At 60.1% G+C, this 20086-nt stretch overlaps 2 protein-coding genes across 3 annotated transcripts; one reads left to right on the plus strand and one right to left on the minus strand.

Moving 5' to 3' along the window:
- Positions 1-2355: 2355 nt before the first annotated feature.
- Positions 2356-6549, plus strand: RHOBTB2 (Rho related BTB domain containing 2; the record flags this gene model as incomplete). The annotated part of the gene is made up of 8 exons (XM_082298419.1): positions 2356-2557; positions 2724-2827; positions 2939-3124; positions 3211-4235; positions 5049-5167; positions 5241-5564; positions 6124-6229; positions 6308-6549. Exons 1-8 carry the CDS (start codon positions 2366-2368, stop codon positions 6547-6549), a joined length of 2298 nt encoding a protein of 765 aa, XP_082154545.1. The 5' UTR covers positions 2356-2365.
- Positions 6550-8702: 2153 nt separating this feature from the next.
- Positions 8703-20086, minus strand: LOC309582807 (tumor necrosis factor receptor superfamily member 10A-like). Of its 2 annotated transcripts, none has more exons than XM_082298187.1 (10): positions 19566-20086; positions 14588-14720; positions 13852-13980; positions 13358-13472; positions 12327-12412; positions 12128-12214; positions 11969-12006; positions 11215-11316; positions 10670-10739; positions 8703-10583 (listed from the first exon to the last, which is right to left on the minus strand). In XM_082298187.1, the coding sequence occupies exons 1-10, from the start codon at positions 19611-19613 to the stop codon at positions 10306-10308; spliced, it is 1086 nt and encodes a 361-aa protein (XP_082154313.1). In that variant the 5' UTR covers positions 19614-20086; the 3' UTR covers positions 8703-10305. The 2 variants fall into 2 exon arrangements, with proteins under 2 accessions (XP_082154313.1, XP_082154312.1); XM_082298186.1 differs by having other exon boundaries at positions 11966-12006.

A 20086-nucleotide genomic window follows, 5' to 3' on the forward strand; every position in this document is an offset into this window, starting at 1 on the left:
GTCTCCCAAAATTGCTCCTTCCGGGCCCCCTGCCCGCCGCATCCCCCGGCCCCGGCCGTGCTGCAGCCCCGCTCGGGGCCCCGTTTCTCCCGCACCGCCTCCCGCCGCGGCCTCCACAGCCCCGGTGCCTCCGCGGGGCCGCCCGGGCCCCGTTCCTCCCGCACCCCGCGGCCGCCACAAGCGCCCCGTTATTTTTGTGCATCGCCGCCGTTTCGGGGCGGTTTCGCCCCGGTTTGGGGGTTCTCCTCCCCTGGCGAGGTGCGGGATGGAGGATTTGGAGCCTGGGAGTTGCTAAGCGACGGCTCCCGGGGTGATGGTGCAGTTGCCTTGGCAACCGCGGGCTGGGAGCTTGAAAGGAACAATTTTGGGGTTCTCCTTGGGGGGGGTGTGGGTGTGAATTGGGTGCCCCTGGTTTGGGTGAGAGGCTGCGGGCAGGGAGAGCAGGGCTGGAGGGCTCTGGGAAGAGCTTTTCCTTAGGGGGGAACTCCAATTTCTCAGCATCTTGGGTTATTTTTGCTCTCCGGTGGGGTTTGGAGCTGTTCCCTGGAGAGAAGTGATGGTGGGGAAGGTGGGGAAGGTGGGGAGGGGGCTTGAAAAGGTTCAGCCCCTCCTGGGGTTGTTCTCGTGGGTGAGGGGCTGTGACTCCCCCCTCTGTGGGGCCAACAGAGCCCCCCTATGAGGTTCTGCTTTATCGAGAACCCCCTTTTTGTCCCCGCTGCTGTCCCCCTCTTCCTCTCCTCACGGCTGGCGCTGATCCCACAAGGATTTAGCCCTTAATTCCCATGAGGACTTTCCGAGCAGGCTGGGCTGGGGGTGGGCTGAGCTCCCCAGGAGGGACAAACATCCCAAGTGCCAGCTGCCGTTGCCATTCCCTGTGCCTTCCCCCTCCATCCCAACGAGCTCGGCTGACTCGGGAGCACAGCTGGGCCTAAAAATAACCACAGCAACGCTCCCTGAGCACTCACACCCCTTCACCCCGGAGATCTCCTGGATCTCCTGGTCCTACGGAGCCCAGCTGATCCCTGGGAGGAGCAAGGGTCCGGGGATGGCAGCAGATGGGGATGCCTGAGATGGAAATGGATTTCGAGGGGTTATCAGGGAAGGAGCCCACCTGCCCTGCCTCCTTTTCGCCGAGGAGGCTGCTGCTCCTGGTTTTCAATGCCCTTCGGGATGAATTCCCTGCATCCCAAAGGATGGAGGGGGCGTGGAATGCGGCGACAACTACTCGGAGAAGTTCTGCCTTGGGACCAGCCCGATGTGGAAACGCTGGCAGCCGGAGCAACCTGGGTTTGTGCCACCTGCCTTCGCCTCCAGCTGCCCACGGGGCTCGTGGCTCGGTCGTGCCCTGTGGGTCCAGGTGTGCCCAGGGAGCCTGCGCACGGAGGGAGGTGCTAACATTGGGAAGTCCTTGCCAGGCTGCCGGTTTGGGGAGCTGTGGTCCCACGTGCAGGGCTCGGTTGCCATCGTTACCGGGTATTTTCGCTCACTGCGCTGGTGGTTTATTATAGCAGCTCGGGAGGCCGCTGCCAGGAGGGAGCGACAAGGGGGAAGAGATCCGTGGCCTTGGGAAGTTTGGAGAAATTGGGATGTGGGGTTTTTATGTCCTTTTTGCTATCCCTCAATCCCCTCAGTGCTTTTCCCCCTGGAAACCACACAGACCCTTGGGTTCGTGCTGTGATGAGTTAATTCTGGCTGCTTTAGGCTCTGGCTTTGAGCAGGGAGTGGGTGACACACCTGGGCACACCTGACGAGCAGCACCCACTGCAGCGACGTCTCTCTCTCGAGAGTGCTGGGGTCACACCTGCTCCTGGGAGCTCTCCCAATCCCGATGGCTGCTGAGCCTCTGGGAAACCTCAGGAGTTTCTTCTTGCTGCTCTTAGCTGGGAGCAAACATCCCCTCGGGAACAGGGTGGGAAAAGGGGGGCAGGTCGGTGTCCCCCGCCAGGCAGCGGAGCCTGGCAGTGCCCGCGTGTGCGCTCGGTCAGGCGGCTCTGGAAGCTTCTCTTGCGAAAGCTGGAGAAGGAGAAAAGGAAGAGGAGGAAGGGAGAGGAAAAAAAAAAAAAGCCTCATCTCACATGAACAAGCATGAGCCGGAGAGCCTGGAGGGAGGAGGGCACAATCCAACGCAGGCCATGTGTCTGACGCGGCACAGCAGCCACGCTGCCACCAGAACATGAAATTTTAAAGGGGACTGGCAGGGACAGTGAGCTGGGAAGGGCTGGGCAGCTGCTGCAGAGCTTCCCCGGGCTGCCAGCGAGTGTCAGCATCCTCCTGCTTTGTCCCCCTCTGGGTGCCCTGGAGACACCCCCCGGCTGGTCCTGGCTGTGTTTGACCCCTCGTTCCCCGCTCCCGCAGGTCCCAATTAATGGATTCTGACATGGATTATGAGAGGCCAAACGTAGAAACCATCAAGTGCGTCGTGGTCGGGGACAACGCGGTGGGCAAGACCCGGCTCATCTGTGCCCGCGCCTGCAACGCCACCTTGACCCAGTACCAGCTCCTCGCCACCCACGTGCCCACGGTGTGGGCCATCGACCAGTACCGCGTCTGCCAGGAGGTGAGGGGTGCTGGGGGGGCTCACGGATACCCCGTGGGAATCCCGAGGAGGTGGAGCCGCGCTCTCCCTGCATGGGGGTTGTGATTTACTCCCCACGGCGGGGACAGTCCTGTTGTTGTTGGAAGGCTCAGGGACTCAGGAGTGGGGTGGTTTTCTGTTCCCGCAGGTGCTGGAGCGCTCCCGGGATGTGGTAGACGATGTCAGCGTGTCCTTGCGCCTCTGGGACACCTTTGGTGACCACCACAAGGACAGGCGCTTTGCTTACGGCAGGTAGGGAGAGGCAGAGCCTGGCGTTACTCCTCCTCCGGGCAAGGAGGGAGTCCTCAAACTGGACCTTGTCCTTGACCCAAACTGGACCTTGACCCCTTGTCCCCCTCGCAGGTCCGACGTTGTGGTTTTGTGCTTCTCCATCGCCAACCCCAACTCCCTGCACCATGTGAAGACCATGTGGTACCCGGAGATCAAACACTTCTGTCCCCGCGCCCCCGTCATCCTGGTGGGCTGCCAGCTCGACCTGCGCTACGCCGACCTGGAGGCCGTCAACCGGGCACGGCGACCCTTGGCCAGGTGGGACCCTGGTGCCCTGGAGATGTCCCTGGCTGCCCTCCTTATCTCCAGAGGTCTCTTCGTTAATTATCTCCCGTCTCTTTCAGGCCAATCAAACCTAACGAGATCCTTCCCCCGGAGAAGGGCAGGGAAGTCGCCAAGGAGCTGGGGATCCCTTATTACGAGACGAGCGTGGTGGCCCAGTTCGGCGTCAAGGACGTCTTTGACAACGCCATCCGTGCCGCCCTCATCTCCCGCCGCCACCTGCAGTTCTGGAAGTCCCACCTGCGCAACGTGCAGCGGCCCCTGCTCCAAGCCCCCTTCCTGCCCCCCAAGCCCCCTCCTCCCATCATCATTGTCCCGGACCCCCCTTCCAACAACGAGGAGCGTCCAGCCCACCTCCTGGAGGACCCCCTGTGCGCGGACGTCATCCTGGTGCTGCAAGAGAAGATCAAAATCTACGCACACAAGATCTACCTCTCCACCTCCTCCTCCAAGTTTTACGACCTGTTCCTCATGGACCTGAGCGAGGAGGACCAGCAGAGCACCGCAGGGCACGGCTTCGGGGTGGCCGTCACCGCGGCCGCCGAGCGGATGCTGCACCAGGAGGAGAGGCACCACGGGCGGGATTTCCTCCTGCGGGCCGCCAGCTTCGACATCTGCGAGAGCGCCGAGGAGGCCGGACCCGGCCAGCGCAAACCGTGCCTTAGAGCCTCCACCAGTGACGGGATCCTGCGGGGCAACCACTACGAGAACGGCGAGCGCGGGCTGCGGCGGGGCCGGAACCTCTCCTCGTGGAGCCGGGCCTTCACCAGCATCCAGGAGGAGATGGCCGAGGACCCGCTGACCTACAAGTCCAAGCTGATGGTGGTGGTGAAGATGGACGCGTCCATCCAGCCGGGTCCTTTCCGGGCCGTGCTGAAGTACCTGTACACGGGCGAGCTGGACGAGAACGAGCGGGACCTCATGCACATCGCTCACATCGCCGAGCTGCTGGAGGTGTTCGACCTGCGCATGATGGTGGCCAACATCCTCAACAACGAGGCGTTCATGAACCAGGAGATCACCAAAGCCTTCCACGTCCGGAGGACCAACCGGGTGAAGGAATGCCTGGCCAAGGGGACTTTCTCGGGTACAGCAGCAGCCTGGTCCTTGTGGGGGGCTCACAGGGTGGATGGGGGCTCGGAGCTCCTGGCTTTGCTCCGTGGGTGAGGGGGTGGCTGTGCCTGCCCCGGGGTTTTGGTCACACTTTGCTGTTTAGGGATTTTTATTGCTTGTTTTCCTCCAAGAAAGTCAATGTGAAGCCCTTCCCCGGGGTTTCCTGCTTCCCAGCTGGCCCAGCAGCTCTGTTTATTTACGGAAGAGCTGCAAAGGCGACTTCCTTCTCTCCCAGCCCAGATTTTCACGGGGTCATCCTGATTTATGAGCAGCAAGCGCCCTTAGTAGGATTTCCCCAGCTTTCCAGTGAGCACCACGAGCCACCAGTACGAGGTGACATCCCAGGGGGACGTGAATGTCCCAGCCTCCCTCTGGCTGGATTTGTGTCATGGAGATGGATCCTAACACGGTCAGGCTGTCCCCGTGAGGGACAGATGTGTGCTGGCCCTCGGCACACCCCGAGAGAGAGATCCTCAGCCGCCTTCCCAGCTCTCCAAGGACTCGAGTTTGGGTGTGACATTTGCTTCCCAGGCTTTCCCCTCGCTGGCAAATGTGTTGTGGAGTGACCTGGGAAAACCCCTTGGAACAGGCAGAGCACTGCTGAGGCTCTTTCCTCTGAGCTGTCAGGGAATGCTGGATAAAAATGAGATATTTTAGGGAAAAATACAGGATATCCCAGGCTCCATCCCCTTCCCTCTGCTGTCCCCGGGGTGAGGTGTTTTGTGGCAGGCGGTGGCTGAGCCCCAGGTGACAGGGCCGGTCCCAGCACCCCTCTGCTTGTCCCCAGATGTCACCTTCGTGCTGGATGATGGTGCTATCAGTGCCCACAAGCCCCTGCTCATCTCCAGCTGCGACTGGATGGCCGCTATGTTCGGCGGCCCCTTTGTGGAGAGCTCCACCAACGAGGTGAGGAGAGGTCCCTGGGAGGGTGGGACAGGCGTGGGGACGGCCAGGAGGTGACAACGTGTGTGTCTGGCAGGTGGCACTTCCTCACACCAGCAAGAGCTGCATGCGGGCGGTGCTGGAGTACCTGTACACGGGGCAGTTCAGCTCCAGCCCCGACCTGGACGACATGAAGCTCATCATCCTCGCCAACCGCCTCTGCCTGCCGCACCTGGTGGCTCTGACAGGTCAGTCCCGGGGGCTGCAGCACGGCAGGGGCACTGTCACCCCCTCCCAGCCGCCCCCTGAGCCCCGTGTGTCCCCCTGTACAGAGCAGTACACGGTCACCGGCCTGATGGAGGCGGCGCAGATGATGGTGGACATCGATGGGGACGTGCTCGTGTTCCTGGAGCTGGCTCAGGTAGGACAGGAGCCCGTGCTGGCAGGGCTGGGGGTGCTCGAGGTGACACACAGAGGGCTCAGCAGGGCTGGGGGTGCTCAGGGTGACACACAGAGGGCTCAGCAGGGCTGGGGGTGCTCAGGGTGACACACAGAGGGCTCAGCAGGGCTGGGGGTGACACACAGAGGGCTCAGCAGGGCTGGGGGTGCTCAGGGTGACACACAGAGGGCTCAGCAGGGCTGGGGGTGCTCAGGGTGACACACAGAGGGTCCAGCAGGGCTGGGGGTGCTCAGGGTGACACACAGAGGGTCCAGCAGGGCTGGGGGTGCTCAGGGTGACACACAGAGGGCTCAGCAGGGCTGGGGGTGACACACAGAGGGCTCAGCAGGGCTGGGGGTGCTCAGGGTGACACACAGAGGGCTCAGCAGGGCTGGGGGTGCTCAGGGTGACACACAGAGGGGTCTGGCAGCTCCAGGAGCTGGACAACCAGGTCTGGCCTTGGATGTCCCTGGAGAAATGAGGTGGATCCCTGGTGCTGGCCCATTCCTGGCGGCCCTGACCGCTGTCCCATCTCTCCCAGTTCCACTGCGCCTACCAGCTCGCCGACTGGTGCCTGCACCACATCTGCACCAACTACAACAACGTCTGCCGCAAGTTCCCGCGGGACATGAAGGCCATGTCAGGAGGTGAGTGGCAGCCGGGGTGAGGGGACAGGGGGTCCCGGCGGTCCTGGCACCGCCCTCACCTCCCCCGTGTGCCCACAGAAAACCAGGAGTACTTCGAGAAGCACCGCTGGCCGCCGGTGTGGTACCTGAAGGAGGAGGATCACTACCAGCGGGCGAAGAAGGAGCGGGAGAAGGAAGACTACCTCCACCTCAAACGGCAGCCCAAGAGGCGGTGGCTCTTCTGGAACGCCTCCTCCTCCCCTTCTTCCTCTCCTTCATCGTCGGCAGCCACAGCCTCCTCTTCCTCCTCCTCCTCCTCCTCCTCCTCGGCTGTGGTTTGAAAGCCCGTCCTTGCCCTGGCTCCAGCGTCCCTGGGAGGAGACGGGGAGGAGGAGGAGGAGGAGGAGGAGGAGGAAGGGGGGGATGCCCTGCCCCAGCGCCATGCGAGGAGCGGCACAAGCCCCGGAGCAGACGCGGCACCGCAGGGGCGGTCCCTGGGGAGGGGCTCGGGGCCAGCCCCCGGCGCTCCTGGAGCGCTGCTCTCCCCGCGGCAGAGCCCGAGCAGCAGGAGGAACTCGCGTTTACAGGAGCACGAGGGCTGTGTTGTGGTTTCATTTTGGAATTTTTGTTGGAAAATTTGTCTCTTTTTTTTGGAACATCAGCAGCATGAGGAAGAAGGAGGAGAAGGAGAGAAGGAGAAGGAGAAGAAGAAGAAGCGCAATCCCGCTTCCACTTTGATTTGGAACCAGAAGCTCTGCGATGTGGTTTGGGTGTCTGATGGCATCTCGCCACCCGGAGCCACCGTGGGGGTCCTGCCACCCCCCTCGACTCACAGCAGGGTCAGGCACAGGGCAGGGGACCCCAGTCCCCAAATGCCCCCAGGCACTGCAGCATCTCCCCTACAAGAGGGGTCTGTCCTAATTCAGGGCACGGAGGGGACCGGAGTCCTCTCCTGCCTGTTCTTAACTCTTCAGTTTTGTTTAGACAGAAAATTTAAAGCAAAAAACCCTGACCCAATCCCAACCCCAATCCCAATCCCTCAACCTGCCACAGCAGAAACCAACCCCGAGCCCTCTGCTTGGGATTTTAGCCTGGAAGGCTCCATTGTAATAAATGGTGTTTTAAAAGCCCGGCGTGGTCCCTGTGTGTGTGGGGGGAGCAGCTGGACACGGCACATCCTTGTGCCAGGCTTGGGGTGATGCCATCACCCCCTGCCAGCGCTCCTGGGACGGGCAGGGACAGCGAGGCCTTGCAGGACCCAAACCCCTGGTACGACACGAGGTGGCTTTTCCATCGGACTGACTCTGCATGTCCCACCTGTGTCCCTGCAGGGCTGCCAGGCAGGGCAGGAGGCACCCAAACCTCCCCAGCCCTCCCCAGCTGCGATGGGGAAAACTCCTCAGAGCCCATCCCTGGCAGAGGCTGCTGCTGGAGGAGCACCTGGGGATGCTCCCGGTGTCCCACTCCACACTGCTCCTCTTCCCAGCTGGCCCCGTGGAGCGCCTTGGAGCCTCTCATTCCGCACGCCCGCCCTCAGCCACGGATGCAGGAGCGAGGTGGCAGCTCCAGCGAGCTCACCCTCGGTGTCCTCACCCTCGGTGTTCTCCCCCTTGGCAGCCCCAGCGAGCAGGTAGGACCACGGCTTTCTTTCCCTTTCCAACGATCCGGGCACTCACCGCTGCTTCCGAGTCCTGTTCGTCCTCCCCGGGCCAGGACCCGAGCCTGGCACTGAGCCCTGCATGTGCCTGGCTCTGTGGGAGCTCCTGCCCGGCTTTGCACGCTCGGGGGGCACGGGGGAACCCCCGGGAGAGGCCCCCGGGCACGAATCCTCCGGGCAGGTCAGCGCCAGCTCCTGCTTTTCAGCCCGGCCCCGCGCTCTGATAAATCCCCTCCGCAGTGCAAGGGCTGGGGAGCAGCTCCAGGGGCTTTTTTGGGGGGTGAGCAGAGCCCTTTTCTCACTGAGCACTGCATGGATTTGCACCACAGCTACTGCAGCACACAGAGCCCTGGCCGGGTGGGCCGGAGCCCCCCAGAGCAGCTCCGGGTCAGCGCTGCTGCTCCCACCCCCGGCACGAGGGACAGAGGGACAGAGGGACACAGGGACAGGTGTCACCTCCTGCTATGGCAGGGGACAAAGCACGGGACTCTGGTGTGGGGTAAATAAAGGCCAGGGTGGCTGCTGAGGGCTTTTCCTGGCAGAAGGGACCCTTGGGGACTGTTGGGGGACCATTCCTGGTGGGATTCCAGGGTGGCTGAGCATTGATTCCATGGGCTGAGTCCTCAGTGCCACATGGAGCACCTGGTGTCCACTGGGACCCTGGACCTTGGTGTCCACTGGGACCCTGGACCTTGGTGTCCTCTGGGACCCTCACCAGAGTTTGGGGGGGGGGGGGGGGAATAAAAAAAAAATCAAACCAGGAGGATTTTTTTGGTTTTGTTTTTTTTTAAAAGTTAACTTCTTCCTTCATAAACAGAGAAATGTAAAAAACTGGAAATAGCAAACTGGCTGGGCCAGAGCTCTGTACAAAACCACACAACCATGCATAACAAAAAACCGATATTTTTATATAACTTTTAAGTTAATATATGTAATGTTTACGGTTGCTAAATAAATAAGTACAAAACTGCTTGTGGGTGTGGGATTTTTGAAGCGTTGGAGGGCAGCAGGAGGGGTGCTGGGCACCCTCCCACCACACTGGGGAAGGTCCTGGTGGGCTGGGGTGGCAGCTCAAGTAATTTTTCCATTTGTAAGTTGTCCCTGAGCTCTGGGTGAGAAGTGTTTTGAGAAGCTGCCCACGGGGCTGGGATGGGCAGCAGGTACCCACGGTCACGCTCGGACCTCAGTGCATTCACCCCTCCACGCTGCCTGGGGACACAGGGACAGCACGGCCACGGAACCAACCCGAACTAACCCGGGAGCAGCAGGGCCACGAGGGGATTTTTCCCCTCTCCTCAGCTCTGGTGAGACCCCACCTGCAGCTCTGGAGCTTCCAACATCACAAGGATGTGGAGGTGTTGGAGCAAAGCCAGAGGAGGCCACGGAGATGCTCCAAGGGATGGAGCCTCTCTGCTCTGGAGCCAGGCTGAGAGAGCTGGGATTGTCCAGCTTGGAGAAGAGAAGGCTCTGGGAGACCTTCAAGCCCTTTCCAGTGCCTAAAGGAGCTCCAGAAGAGCTGGAGAGGGACTCTGGACAAGGGCCTGGAGTGCCAGGACACGGGAATGGCTTCAAACGGAATGAGGGTCACATTAGATTAAATATTTGGAAGAACGATTTCACAACGAAATCGTTGTGGGTGGGTAAACACTGGCAGAGAGGCTGCCCAGATAAGCTGCCCCATCCCAGGAAACATTCACGGTCAGGCTGGACGGGGCTTGGAGCAACCTGGTGGAGTGGAAGACGTCCCTGCTCCTGGCAGGGGCTGGGCTGGACCGTCCCTGCGCTGTCCCTTTCCTCAGGCAACCCCAGTGATCATAGTGCAAGTCAATCGCTCCCACTCTCCCCTCCAAGTCCAGTTTCAAACTGGTTCCTAAGAGCAATCAGAACCACGTAAAACACAGCTTAGTCCACAGAAAGTAACTCGAGGCCCCAGCTGAGCTTGCAGAACCACCAAGCATGCAGAATGAAGCTTACTCAGAGACGTTCTAGAAGCAGAAGCCATTTCATAATGCCAGGAATCCTTTGAGGAACGAGGATGATCCAGTTTAAAAAGCGCAGGGATTGCCTCAAACCCTGCCGAAGTCCTTCTCTGCGCTGATCCCGAGGATATCCGGGTAGTACCGGTGCTTCCAAGCGAGGTGGTCCCAGGAGCAGCTTGAAATGGTTTGAGACTCTTCGCTCTGACCCAGTGAAATCCAGAAACCAGCTTGGATATCACCAAGGAAGCACCAACGTCGAACCTGTAACTCCAGCAGAGGGGGGACCCCGAGGCTCGTACTTGGTGTGGGGATCAGCTCCTCCTGGCTCAGCTGAACTCTGTGATGGCTTCAGAAGGAGAGGAGCCACAGCAGAGCTATCAACAGCTAAAATTCAAGTGTTCTGGGAGGTATTTCATGGATTTAACTCTAAGGAGGGAGGCGCAGGTTCCGCCCCGCTCCCTTCAGTTCGTTTCGTACTGAAAGTTCCCACTGTTGACCAGCGTGGAGGAGATGTTCTCTGCCACCCCACCCAGGTGCAGCCGGTCCAGGGTCTCCAGCAGCGTGTTCACAGAGGCCTTGGTGCCTTCCCTATTCTGCCACTTGTAGAGCATCTGGTAGAAGGCTTCCTCTGTCCTGTCCAGGACGATGTCGTTCTCCTCCAGGTGCAGGTTGCGGCCAAATCTCCTCCAGTTGTCTATGGGGATCTTTTTGGCGAAGGTGTAAAAGGAGAGCCGCAGCACTGCAGGGAAAGGGGACAGCTCAGAAGGGGCCAAGCCGGGGCAGGAATCTCAGCCCCACACACATCCCTTGGGCCCCAGCACTTACCGTGAAGGGGGTCAGTCTCTGGCGCTGGAACCAGCTTCCTCTGGGGTCTCTCATTCCCGCTCTGCGGCACCTGGAATGACAATGGCACTCCTGGAATGATGATGTCACTCCTGGAATGGCGATGTCACTCCCGGAATGGCGATGTCACTCCCGGAATGGCGATGTCACTCCCGGAATGGCGATGTCTTGCAGCACCCACCAAGCCCCAGCACCAGTGTGTGATCTGTGGGGATTGGAGACCCTCTCCCTCTCTCCTGGGGCTGTTGGGGCAGGACACCACCACCCCCCCACCCCCAGGACATCCGTGTTTCCTGGCTCTGGGACGGCAGCAGGCCCCGAGATGGGGGACACACGAGCTGCGTTTGCTCAGCATCAGCGTTAAACCCTCCGAGGGCTCTGGCACTCGACTGCAACGAGCGGATTTCACCACCCTCATTCCACCAAGAGAGCCTTCACCACCTCCCTGAGTGGTCCAGCCCTGGAAGCCCCCCAGGCTGATCAGATCGTGGCCGAGCACGAAGGGGCAGAGGGTGCCATTCACGTACCAAGGGCTCTGCCACCGGGTGCTGCTGCTGGCTCTGCCGGCGCTCGTTGATGGAATTGTCCTCTGTCCCCGTGTACCACGGCAGCTTCCGGAACATGGAGGTCTGTGCCAGGGGAGAAGCACAAACCGTGGTGGGTGACCCAGGGAAGGCAGGACCCTGGGATCCAAGGGCATGGATTGCCCGCTCATCCCGAGCTTGAAGCCCTCCCCTACCCTGGGATCTCCACTGGAGACCCTACATGTGCCAGCACTGCCGCCAGGGAAGGGTTAATGGCTCTGAGGAGGAGGCTGGAAGCACCCAGGGCACTCCCAGAGAGCCTCCTCTGCTTGGCCCAGCTCTCCCACAACCCTACAGGGAGGAGCCTCGTCCCCTGCTCCTCCAGCCTTCCCAGGAGCTGTGAATGAGCCTCATCCTCTGCTCCTCTAGCCTTCCCAGAAACAGCTGGAAGAGACTCATCCCCTGCTCCTCCAGCCTTCCTAGGAATTCCTGGATGAGCCTCATCCCCTGCTCCTCCAGCCCTCCCAGGAGCTGTGAATGAGCCTCATCCCCTGCTCCTCCAGCCCTCCCAGGAATTCCTGGATGAGCCTCATCCCCTGCTCCTCCAGCCCTCCCAGGAATTCCTGGATGAGCCTCATCCCCTGCTCCTCCAGCCCTCCCAGGAGCTGCTGGCCACATGGGGAGCAGAGGGCAAGGGGGACCTCACCCCACCCCACAGGCAGAGCCATCCCCCACTGCCACCCCGGGAACTCACCACCATTTCGTAGGGCCTCCTGCTCGAGCGTCTCCCATCCCCTGGAAGATGGAAACAGGGCTGTGATCCCTCTTCCCCCAGGCAGGGCCCTCTTCCCACCCAGCCCACACCGGTGCAGAGCCCCCGGCCCAGGCGGGTGCTCCAGGGGTCCCCTGCACCCACCTGGGGAGCGGCAGCAGCACCACCAGGAGCAGATTGCAGCCAGAAGCAGGATCGCAACCGTGAGCACCACTGGGATGGTCCAGGAGTCTAAAGCAGATAAAACAGGGGTGTGGGCAGCTTGCTCGGGGTTTCCCCTCAGCAGCAGCTGCCACCTCCACCCCTCAGCCCGTCTGGCCTCCCCCAGCATTCCCCCACTCACGGGCGGAGCCGGTGTCGGTGGCAGGACCGCACTGGAGGTCACTGTAGGGTGTGCAGGGTTTCAGCACCACTTGACCCTCGGGACACCTGGGAGAGGGGGAGACAGGGCGGGCTCAGCAGCTGCAGCTCTGATGCCATTTTGGTTTTTGCTTTTTTTTCCTGATATATTCCCTGTGTTCTTTACACGTGTGTTTGTGGATCATTGTATCAGTGGCCAGTTTTCCCAGGAATTTTCCATGGCCTTTCCCTAAGCAAAAAGACAAAACGAATTCCAGAGCTCCGAGCCCCGCAGAGCACAAGGCCTTTATCCTATCCTGGTTCTTCCTGGCTACCAAGGTTGAGAACAACTCTTGGGGATACATTTCATTGACAAAGTACAGCCAGTGCTGAGGGGGGGCTCCAGAGAAGACGCTTGACCTGAGGGGGAATTGCACCACCACCCGTCCTCCTAATTGGTGCTTTTTTATCAATTACACTAATTTCCTAAAACCTATAAAAACTGTATTCGCCCCGTGTGAGCAGACTTTTGTGGAGCTCCTCCATAACTGCCCCTGGAGGCCTCCAAATAAAGACCCATTTTTATAATATCTCCTCACTAAAATCACCCAGAGGTTCATTCCCAGGCTGGCAAAAAGGCAACGCTCCAGCACGGACCCCGTCACATGGGAGCCACCCCGTCACCCGACAGCCACCGTGTCACCCGACGGCCACCGTGTCACCCCACAGCCACCGTGTCACCCGACAGCCACCCTGTCACCCGACGGCCACCGTGTCACCCCACAGCCACCGTGTCACCCGACAGCCACCGTGTCACCCGACAGCCACCGCGTCACCCGACAGCCACCGCATCACTCGACAGCCACCACATCACCCAACAGCCACCGCATCACCCGACAGCCACCGCGTCACCCGACAGCCACCGCGTCACCCGATGGCCACCATGTCACCTGATGGCCACCCCGTCACCAAACAGCCACCGCGTCACCCGACAGCCACCGCGTCACCCGACAGCCACCGCGTCACCCGACCCACCTGGGCTGGCACTTCTGGCACATCTCGCAGGGGTGGTCGGGCGGGCAGAAGGTGCCGTTCCTGCAGGCACACACCGTGTTCCTGACGGGCTGGCAGCCATTCACCTCCAGCTGATCTGGGGGACAGAGGGGACACGGCTCCATCCCGGCTCCTCCGCTCCGACCCCAGCTGAGCCGCAGGGCCGGGCAGGAGCAGGTCACTCCCTGCTGTTGAGTTTCAGCCTTTCCTGCCCCACAGCTGCCCGTACCAAGGGAAAAGCAGTGCCTGGATCAAACTCCACCAGCAGCTTCCAGTGCTGCTGGGAGCCTCGTCCTCCTGCTCCTTGCGGAGGTCTCGTGTCCAAGCTTTGCACAACAGATGTAGGAGGTCTGCACAAATTCCAGCCCCAGCCACTCTCTGGGGACACTGCAGGTGACACTGTGCTCTTAGAGAGCTCAGCTGGACCCAGCCTGAGCCATCAGCCCTGGTCCCACCTCCCCCCCTCCAGCTCGTACCTTCCCTGCACTTCCTGCAGTCCCGGCACTGCCGGAGGGCGTTTGGATATTCCATGTACTCCCCATCTTCGCAGGGCACACACCTGCCAGAGCTGTTCTGCTCTTTACACTCCTCTGCAACGTAGGTGCCTGAGGAGAAAGGGCAACTCTGAGCACATGGGGAAGGAGCTGGAGCCCCAGGAGAGGCTGAGGGAGCTGGGAAGGGGCTCAGCCTGGAGCAAAGGAGGATCAGGGGGGACCTTGTGGCTCTGCACAAGTCCCTGACAGGAGGGGGCAGCCGGGGGGGTCGGGCTCTGCTCCCAGGGAACAGGGACAGGAGGAGAGGGAACGGCCTCAGGCTGGGCCAGGGGAGGCTCAGGGTGGACAGCAGCGGGAATTTCCTCATGGAAAGGGTGCTCAGGCCTTGGAATTGCCCAGGGAGGTTTGGAGTGCCCATCCCTGGGAGTGTCCAAGGAATGATGGAAGTGGCAGTGACAAGGTGGGGATCGGGCACAGGCTGGATTTGGTGGCCTTGGAGGGCTTTTCCAAGCTGAAGGATTCTGTGATTCCACCACCAGCAAAGCTCGGAGGCAAATGAGGAGCCAACAAAAGGAAAATATTCCCAAAATGAGTGCCGAGATCCCTGACAGTGGAGCAGGGGGGAGCTGGAGCTGTGCTGCCCCTCAGGAGGAGCGAGGACACGGAACAGGAGCACAGAGAGGCTGCAGAGGTGGGATCAGCGCTGGGACCACCTCACCTGGAGGGCACTTCTGGCAAGAGAGGCCATTGGCCGCCAGGTAGTAATCGTCCTTCCCTCCCCAGCCTTGATCCAGGAGATCCAAGCTGTCCCTGCTCCTCGGTGTGACAGCACTGGTTCCCAATGTAGCCGCCTGTTCAAAAATACAGAAAAAACTTGGGTTAAAAACCACCCCAATCCACGGGGCAAGGGGAGAAAGGGAAGGGTGAGAGCTGCTGTGCCCAGTGAAGTGGGAGAGGAGCTCCGGGATGGCTCAGAGCTGCCGGAGCCAGCGGCCAAACCTCCCCTTGACTCAGCCAAAGGCACTTCCTCCAAACCAGGGCCGGTTTTTCCTTGGCAAAGCCTCCGGAGGAGGTTGGGAGGATTGCAGGGGAATTCCAGGTGCCAGGTTATCAGCAGGGCAAAGAGGCGCTGATGACCCCTTTTCCTTCCCCAATTTCTGAGCGCACCAACAGCCCTGAGTGGAAGGGGAGAGTCGGGAAGAGGAACGGGTTTGTGGGAGGAAACCGGCCCCGTGTCAAGGCTGGAAGGTGCCCACAAGAAACCCCTGGGTTGTCACTCTGGGCTCCCAGGGGACAGCACGGCCTCGTGTTCCTGCGTTTTCCCTCTGATCCTGCCATGGATCAGGAAGAAAAGGCACATTTCCGCCAGCTCTCCACGCCCTTTTTCTGCTGCCTCAGCTCCTTCCGCCCTGGCCGGGTCACTGCGGGGGGACGATGCCAGCATTTGTCCCCTCAGGCTTTGGGGGGGTTTTGGGCACCTCAGTGTCCCCAACGGGGACAATGCCACTGGTGTCTGAGCCAGCACAGGGCTGCCCCACAGATATCCATGGATATAAACCTGCCCCATGGATATCCATGGATATAAACCTGCCCCACGGATATCCATGGATATAAACCTGCCCCACGGATATCCATGGATATAAACCTGCCCCATGGATATCCATGGATATAAACCTGCCCCATGGATATCCATGGATATAAACCTGCCCCACGGATATCCATGGATATAAACCTGCCCCATGGATATCCGTGGATATAAACCTGCCCCACGGATATCCATGGATATAAACCTGCCCCATGGATATCTGTGGATATAAACCTGCCCCATGGATATCTGTGGATATAAACCTGCCCCACGGATATCCGTGGATATAAACCTGCCCCACGGATATCCATGGATATAAACCTGCCCCACGGATATCCATGGATATGAACCTGCCCCATGGATATCCATGGATATGATCCTGCCCCACAGCACTGCCCCATGGATATCCATGGATATGGACCTGCCCCACGGATATGATCCTGCCCCACAGCACTGCCCCACGGATATTCATGGATATCGACCTGCCCCATGGATATCCATGGATATGGACCTGCCCCACGGATATGATCCTGCCCCACAGCACTGCCCCACGGATATCCATGGATATAAACCTGCCCCACGGATATCCATGGATATAAACCTGCCCCATGGATATCCATGGATATGGACCTGCCCCATGGATTTCCATGGATATAAACCCGCCCCACAGATGTCCATGGATATGATCCTGCCCTACAGCACCTGCCCCATGGATATCCATGGATATGAACCTGCCCCACAGATATCCATGGATATAAACCTGCCCCACGGATATCCATGGATATGAACCTGCCCCATGGATATCCATGGATATAAACCTGCCCCACGGATATCCATGGATATGAACCTGCCCCACGGATATCCATGGATATGAACCTGCCCCACGGATATCCATGGATATGAACCTGCCCCATGGATATCCATGGATATAAACCTGCCCCACGGATTTCCATGGATATGATCCTGCCCCACGGATATCCATGGATATAAACCTGCCCTCCAGCACCTGCCCCTCCACCCCGGGTGGCAGGGACTGACATGGGCTGCAGGAGGTACTTCCCCTCCCCCCCATCCCCTCCCCAACACGGAGGGTAAAATCTGCCTTTTAAAGCAAATATTTCCCCCGTGAGTCAGGAGCTGCCTGGAATGGCTCAAACAATAGAGACGCCGTCCTGTCCCCTGTCCCAGCACCGGTCCCGCCTCCTCTCCGGACACTTCCCGCGCCAGGACAAGGCAAAACTGGCTGCGGCAGGTCGGGGACGGTCACGGGGCTGCAGAGGGTGACACAGAGCCACAAAGCCACCAGTGACACCGGCCAGGCCACGGCGAGGACAAAGCCCACCACAGAGCCCCCGCGCCCCGGCCAGCCCGGGAACGGGGCCAGCTCTGGACTCTGACTTGGAGGGATCAAATCCATGTCCCTCCAACGCCTTCTGGCTCTACATCTCCCAGGTCCTGGCTCTGCTTCTCTTTCCCCAGCTAGGAACGTTTGCAAGTTTGTAAAGTGCTTTTTTTTATCCACTTGAGGAGCTTCAGCCACAAGGGCTTCACCCAGTCTGGTCTTGGAAATCCTGGGAGCGAAGGGACAATTTGTCCCACTTCCATGCTGTCCCCAAGGGGAAAAAATCCATGTTTGTTGCCTGTTGAACCGTGCCACGCTGTGAGGGTGATCACAGCGACAGCACGGCGCTCTCGGCAGTTTGGAAAGGCCCCTCGGCCGTGGGATCTCACGGCTCTACAGGGAGCAGCAACAAGTGCACGATAAAGTTATCAGCCCACAGCACCCACCACTGCTGCCATCCCTGACCAAACCACCGGTTGGAAAATCCAGCTGTGGGTGATGCCTTCGGTTTGAACTTTTACATTTCTCCAATCCTGCGCTGCCTGCTGGGTCACTCTGAGGTTTCCTGTGGCCTCTCAGCTGCTGCTCTCTCGTGCTGGTCACACATAACAAACCCTCGCTAGGTTTGCTCTCCAAGGACACCTCCATTGTCCCAGCCCCCAAAATGTGTGAACTAAAAGCCTCTGAAGAGGAGAGGCAAACTTGGGGTAATTACATCATTAACGGAGGTTAGAATTGGAGAATTAACCCTGATATGCAAATGGGTCAAACTTATAAAAGGCTGAGGAACCCGGAGTCCATCTTGGGTGGAGCCTTTGGCCTGCCCAGGGTGTACCTTTGAAGGCCCCGCAAATCAATCCCTGCTCTTATTCTCTGACTCTCGTCTGGCCTCTGTTTTCAGGAGCCACATTGAGGCATCACAGGCCAGCCATGGTAGAATTCAGGAGTTTTCACCCACAGTAAACAACCCAAGAAAGCCTGGAGGCAGAGGAATTAAGAGGCACCACGGGAATCCCTCATCAGCCTCTTCCTTCTGGGGGATCAAGTCTGGAGAAACAGCTCGGGAAAGCATCAAGCTTTGAGCTTTCTCTGCTTCCATCCCCAATTTGTTTTTCTCCCGAGGTGATCCCAAAAGGAGCTGGACCCTGCAGGCGAGGACAGACCCCTCGCTGAGCTCCTGACATGAACATGGATGAAACATCCTGCAGCCCCTGAAGGCAGCACGAGAGAACCAGGGCTAAAAGAGATGCTGGGCAGACACCTGATGTCATCTGCTCCAAGGACATGGGGCTGATGCAGGCGGGGATTTTCCCCTGGAATTCCTGCATGTGGAATTTGAGCTCCAGCAAACTCAGTGATCCAGGGCACTCATCCTCAGAAACCTGTGGCCTGTGTCCAGGTCGTGATGCAAGAGAGAGAGGACACACCGACGCAATATCGTACCATGACACGGTGAATCATCAGCCCGAGCAGCTCCCCTCCCCCTTTATTAAAAAAGGAGGATAAAAAGTAAAATAAACGACGCTGTTACAAGCGTGGCCTTCGGTGATGGGTTTAGTAAGGCTTGACTTTATCAGGCCAGTCTAAATAAACTCCGCTAAAAAATGCAGAGAAGGAATTGGATAAGAAGCTCCCACTAAAAACCTGTTAATGGGCGGTGCTGATGTAATTCCAGCGCTGCGGGAGCAGAGCACGCCGGACTCCGTCAGGGCCGTGGGGTTACAGGCCAGCCCCGGGAGAGAAGTCAGGGCAAGATCTCTGGGATAAAACCCAGGGCAGGATCCTCCCGACTTCAAGTGAATACTTCAGGTATTTCCCGACTCTCCAGCATCCAATCCACGGGGAGCTATGATATGCCCAGGCGGAGTTTGCGATCCTCAAACTTTGTGCCACGGGTTTGGTCATCATTCGGGCGAGTTGCATTCCTGCACCGGCCAGCCCCGAGCCGCCCGCATCCCAACCCGATGTGCTAAAACATCCACAGGAGCTGGCAAACTCGGCTTTGGAGCGAAGGGAGTGGAAATCCCCTACCCTGGGAGCCGAGCCCCAGATCCAGCCTGCAGCCTGTAATCACCGTCCCCGCCGAGCCGTGTGCTCGTGAGATCGCCTTTCCCATCGCTTCCCATTCCCCCTCCAGGCTGCTGCTTCCCCCCGCCCCCGGCCTCAGCCTCACGTCCTCCCTATACCCTGAACCCACCCCCCTGTGCCGGGCCCAGCTGAGCCCCCCTGGTGCCCACCTGCCCAGGTGAACCCCCCTGGCCCCATCGCCTCAACCCCCCCATCCCCCCGGGCCAGGTGAGCCCCACCGCCGCTGCTTTCCCTGACGCCCCCAGACCAGGTGAGCCCCCCCCAGCTCCCCCATGACCCCCGGAGCAGGTGAGGCCCCCCGACGCTCCAGTTTCCCCCGACTCACACGAGCCCTTCCCCCCACCATCTCTGAGAAAGGCGCCTTCCCATCCGCCGCTGCCCCCCAGGTAACCCCACCCCCCACCTCCATCCAGGGGCACCCCTCACTCACACAGCCCCCGCCGCTTGGATGAACCCTCACCAGGGCAGCCCCCAAACACCCCGATATCCCCTCCTCACCTTTCCCCCCCCTCCCCCAGCCCCTCGCCGGACCCCGTCCCACCCCGCCGCTCCGAGCCCCTTCACGGCGCTGCAAGCCCGGGCATGTCGCGACAGCACCGCGCAGCCCCGACTCGGGTCCGGACCCCCCTGGCCGCGCTCCCGGAGGGTCCCCAGGGCCCCACGAGTCCCGTCCCCACTCACCGTGGCCAGCAGCAGCAGAGGGAGGCAGCGCCGTCGGGGCCGGCGCATCGTCAGCGGAGAGCGCAGAGGCGCAGGGCGGGCGCGGAGCGGGCGCGGAGCGGGCACGGAGCGGGCACGGAGCGGGCACGGAGCGGGCACGGAGCGGGCACGGAGTGGGTCAGGTCCCGACACGGCTCTGAGACAGCCGCTCCAAACCACGGCGTCCGCAGAATGAAGAACTCGACAGGAGGGGGAATTTTTATAGCAGCGGGGCGGGACACCGAGGAAGAGGAGGTAAAAGGGGCTGTCCCAGCGCAGGTCCCCTCTGTGCAGCCTCCGCGTGAACGAAACCGCAGGAGGTTTTCATGTGCGGTGTGGTTTGCCCGAGAAGCTGAACTGGCTTTCACAGAACTTTTGGTTTTTAGCGTCACTTATTTTCTCGTTTTATCGCTCACCCCTCAAGTGACCAAATCACTTTCGAAGCTCCTGAACCACACGGGAGCCCTCAGGAATGATTCCTCAGGGTGTTGCTTCTCCCTCCA

Source organism: Coloeus monedula, assembly GCF_965178545.1.
Source record: "Coloeus monedula genome assembly, chromosome: 28".
Lineage (NCBI taxonomy): Eukaryota > Metazoa > Chordata > Aves > Passeriformes > Corvidae > Coloeus > Coloeus monedula.

What these genes read in the sequence shown, in the direction of transcription:
- LOC309582807 (XM_082298186.1), bottom strand. Translation starts at nt 19,613, where the DNA reads ATGCGCCGGCCCCGACGGCGCTGCCTCCCTCTGCTGCTGCTGGCCACG. An exon ending in CTGCAGGAAGTGCAGGGAAG is followed by an intron (nt 13,473 to 13,851) that starts GTACGAGCTGGA and finishes TCTGTCCCCCAG; the next exon opens with ATCAGCTGGAGGTGAATGGC. An exon ending in GTGCTGCTGCCGCTCCCCAG is followed by an intron (nt 12,007 to 12,127) that starts GTGGGTGCAGGG and finishes TCCATCTTCCAG; the next exon opens with GGGATGGGAGACGCTCGAGC.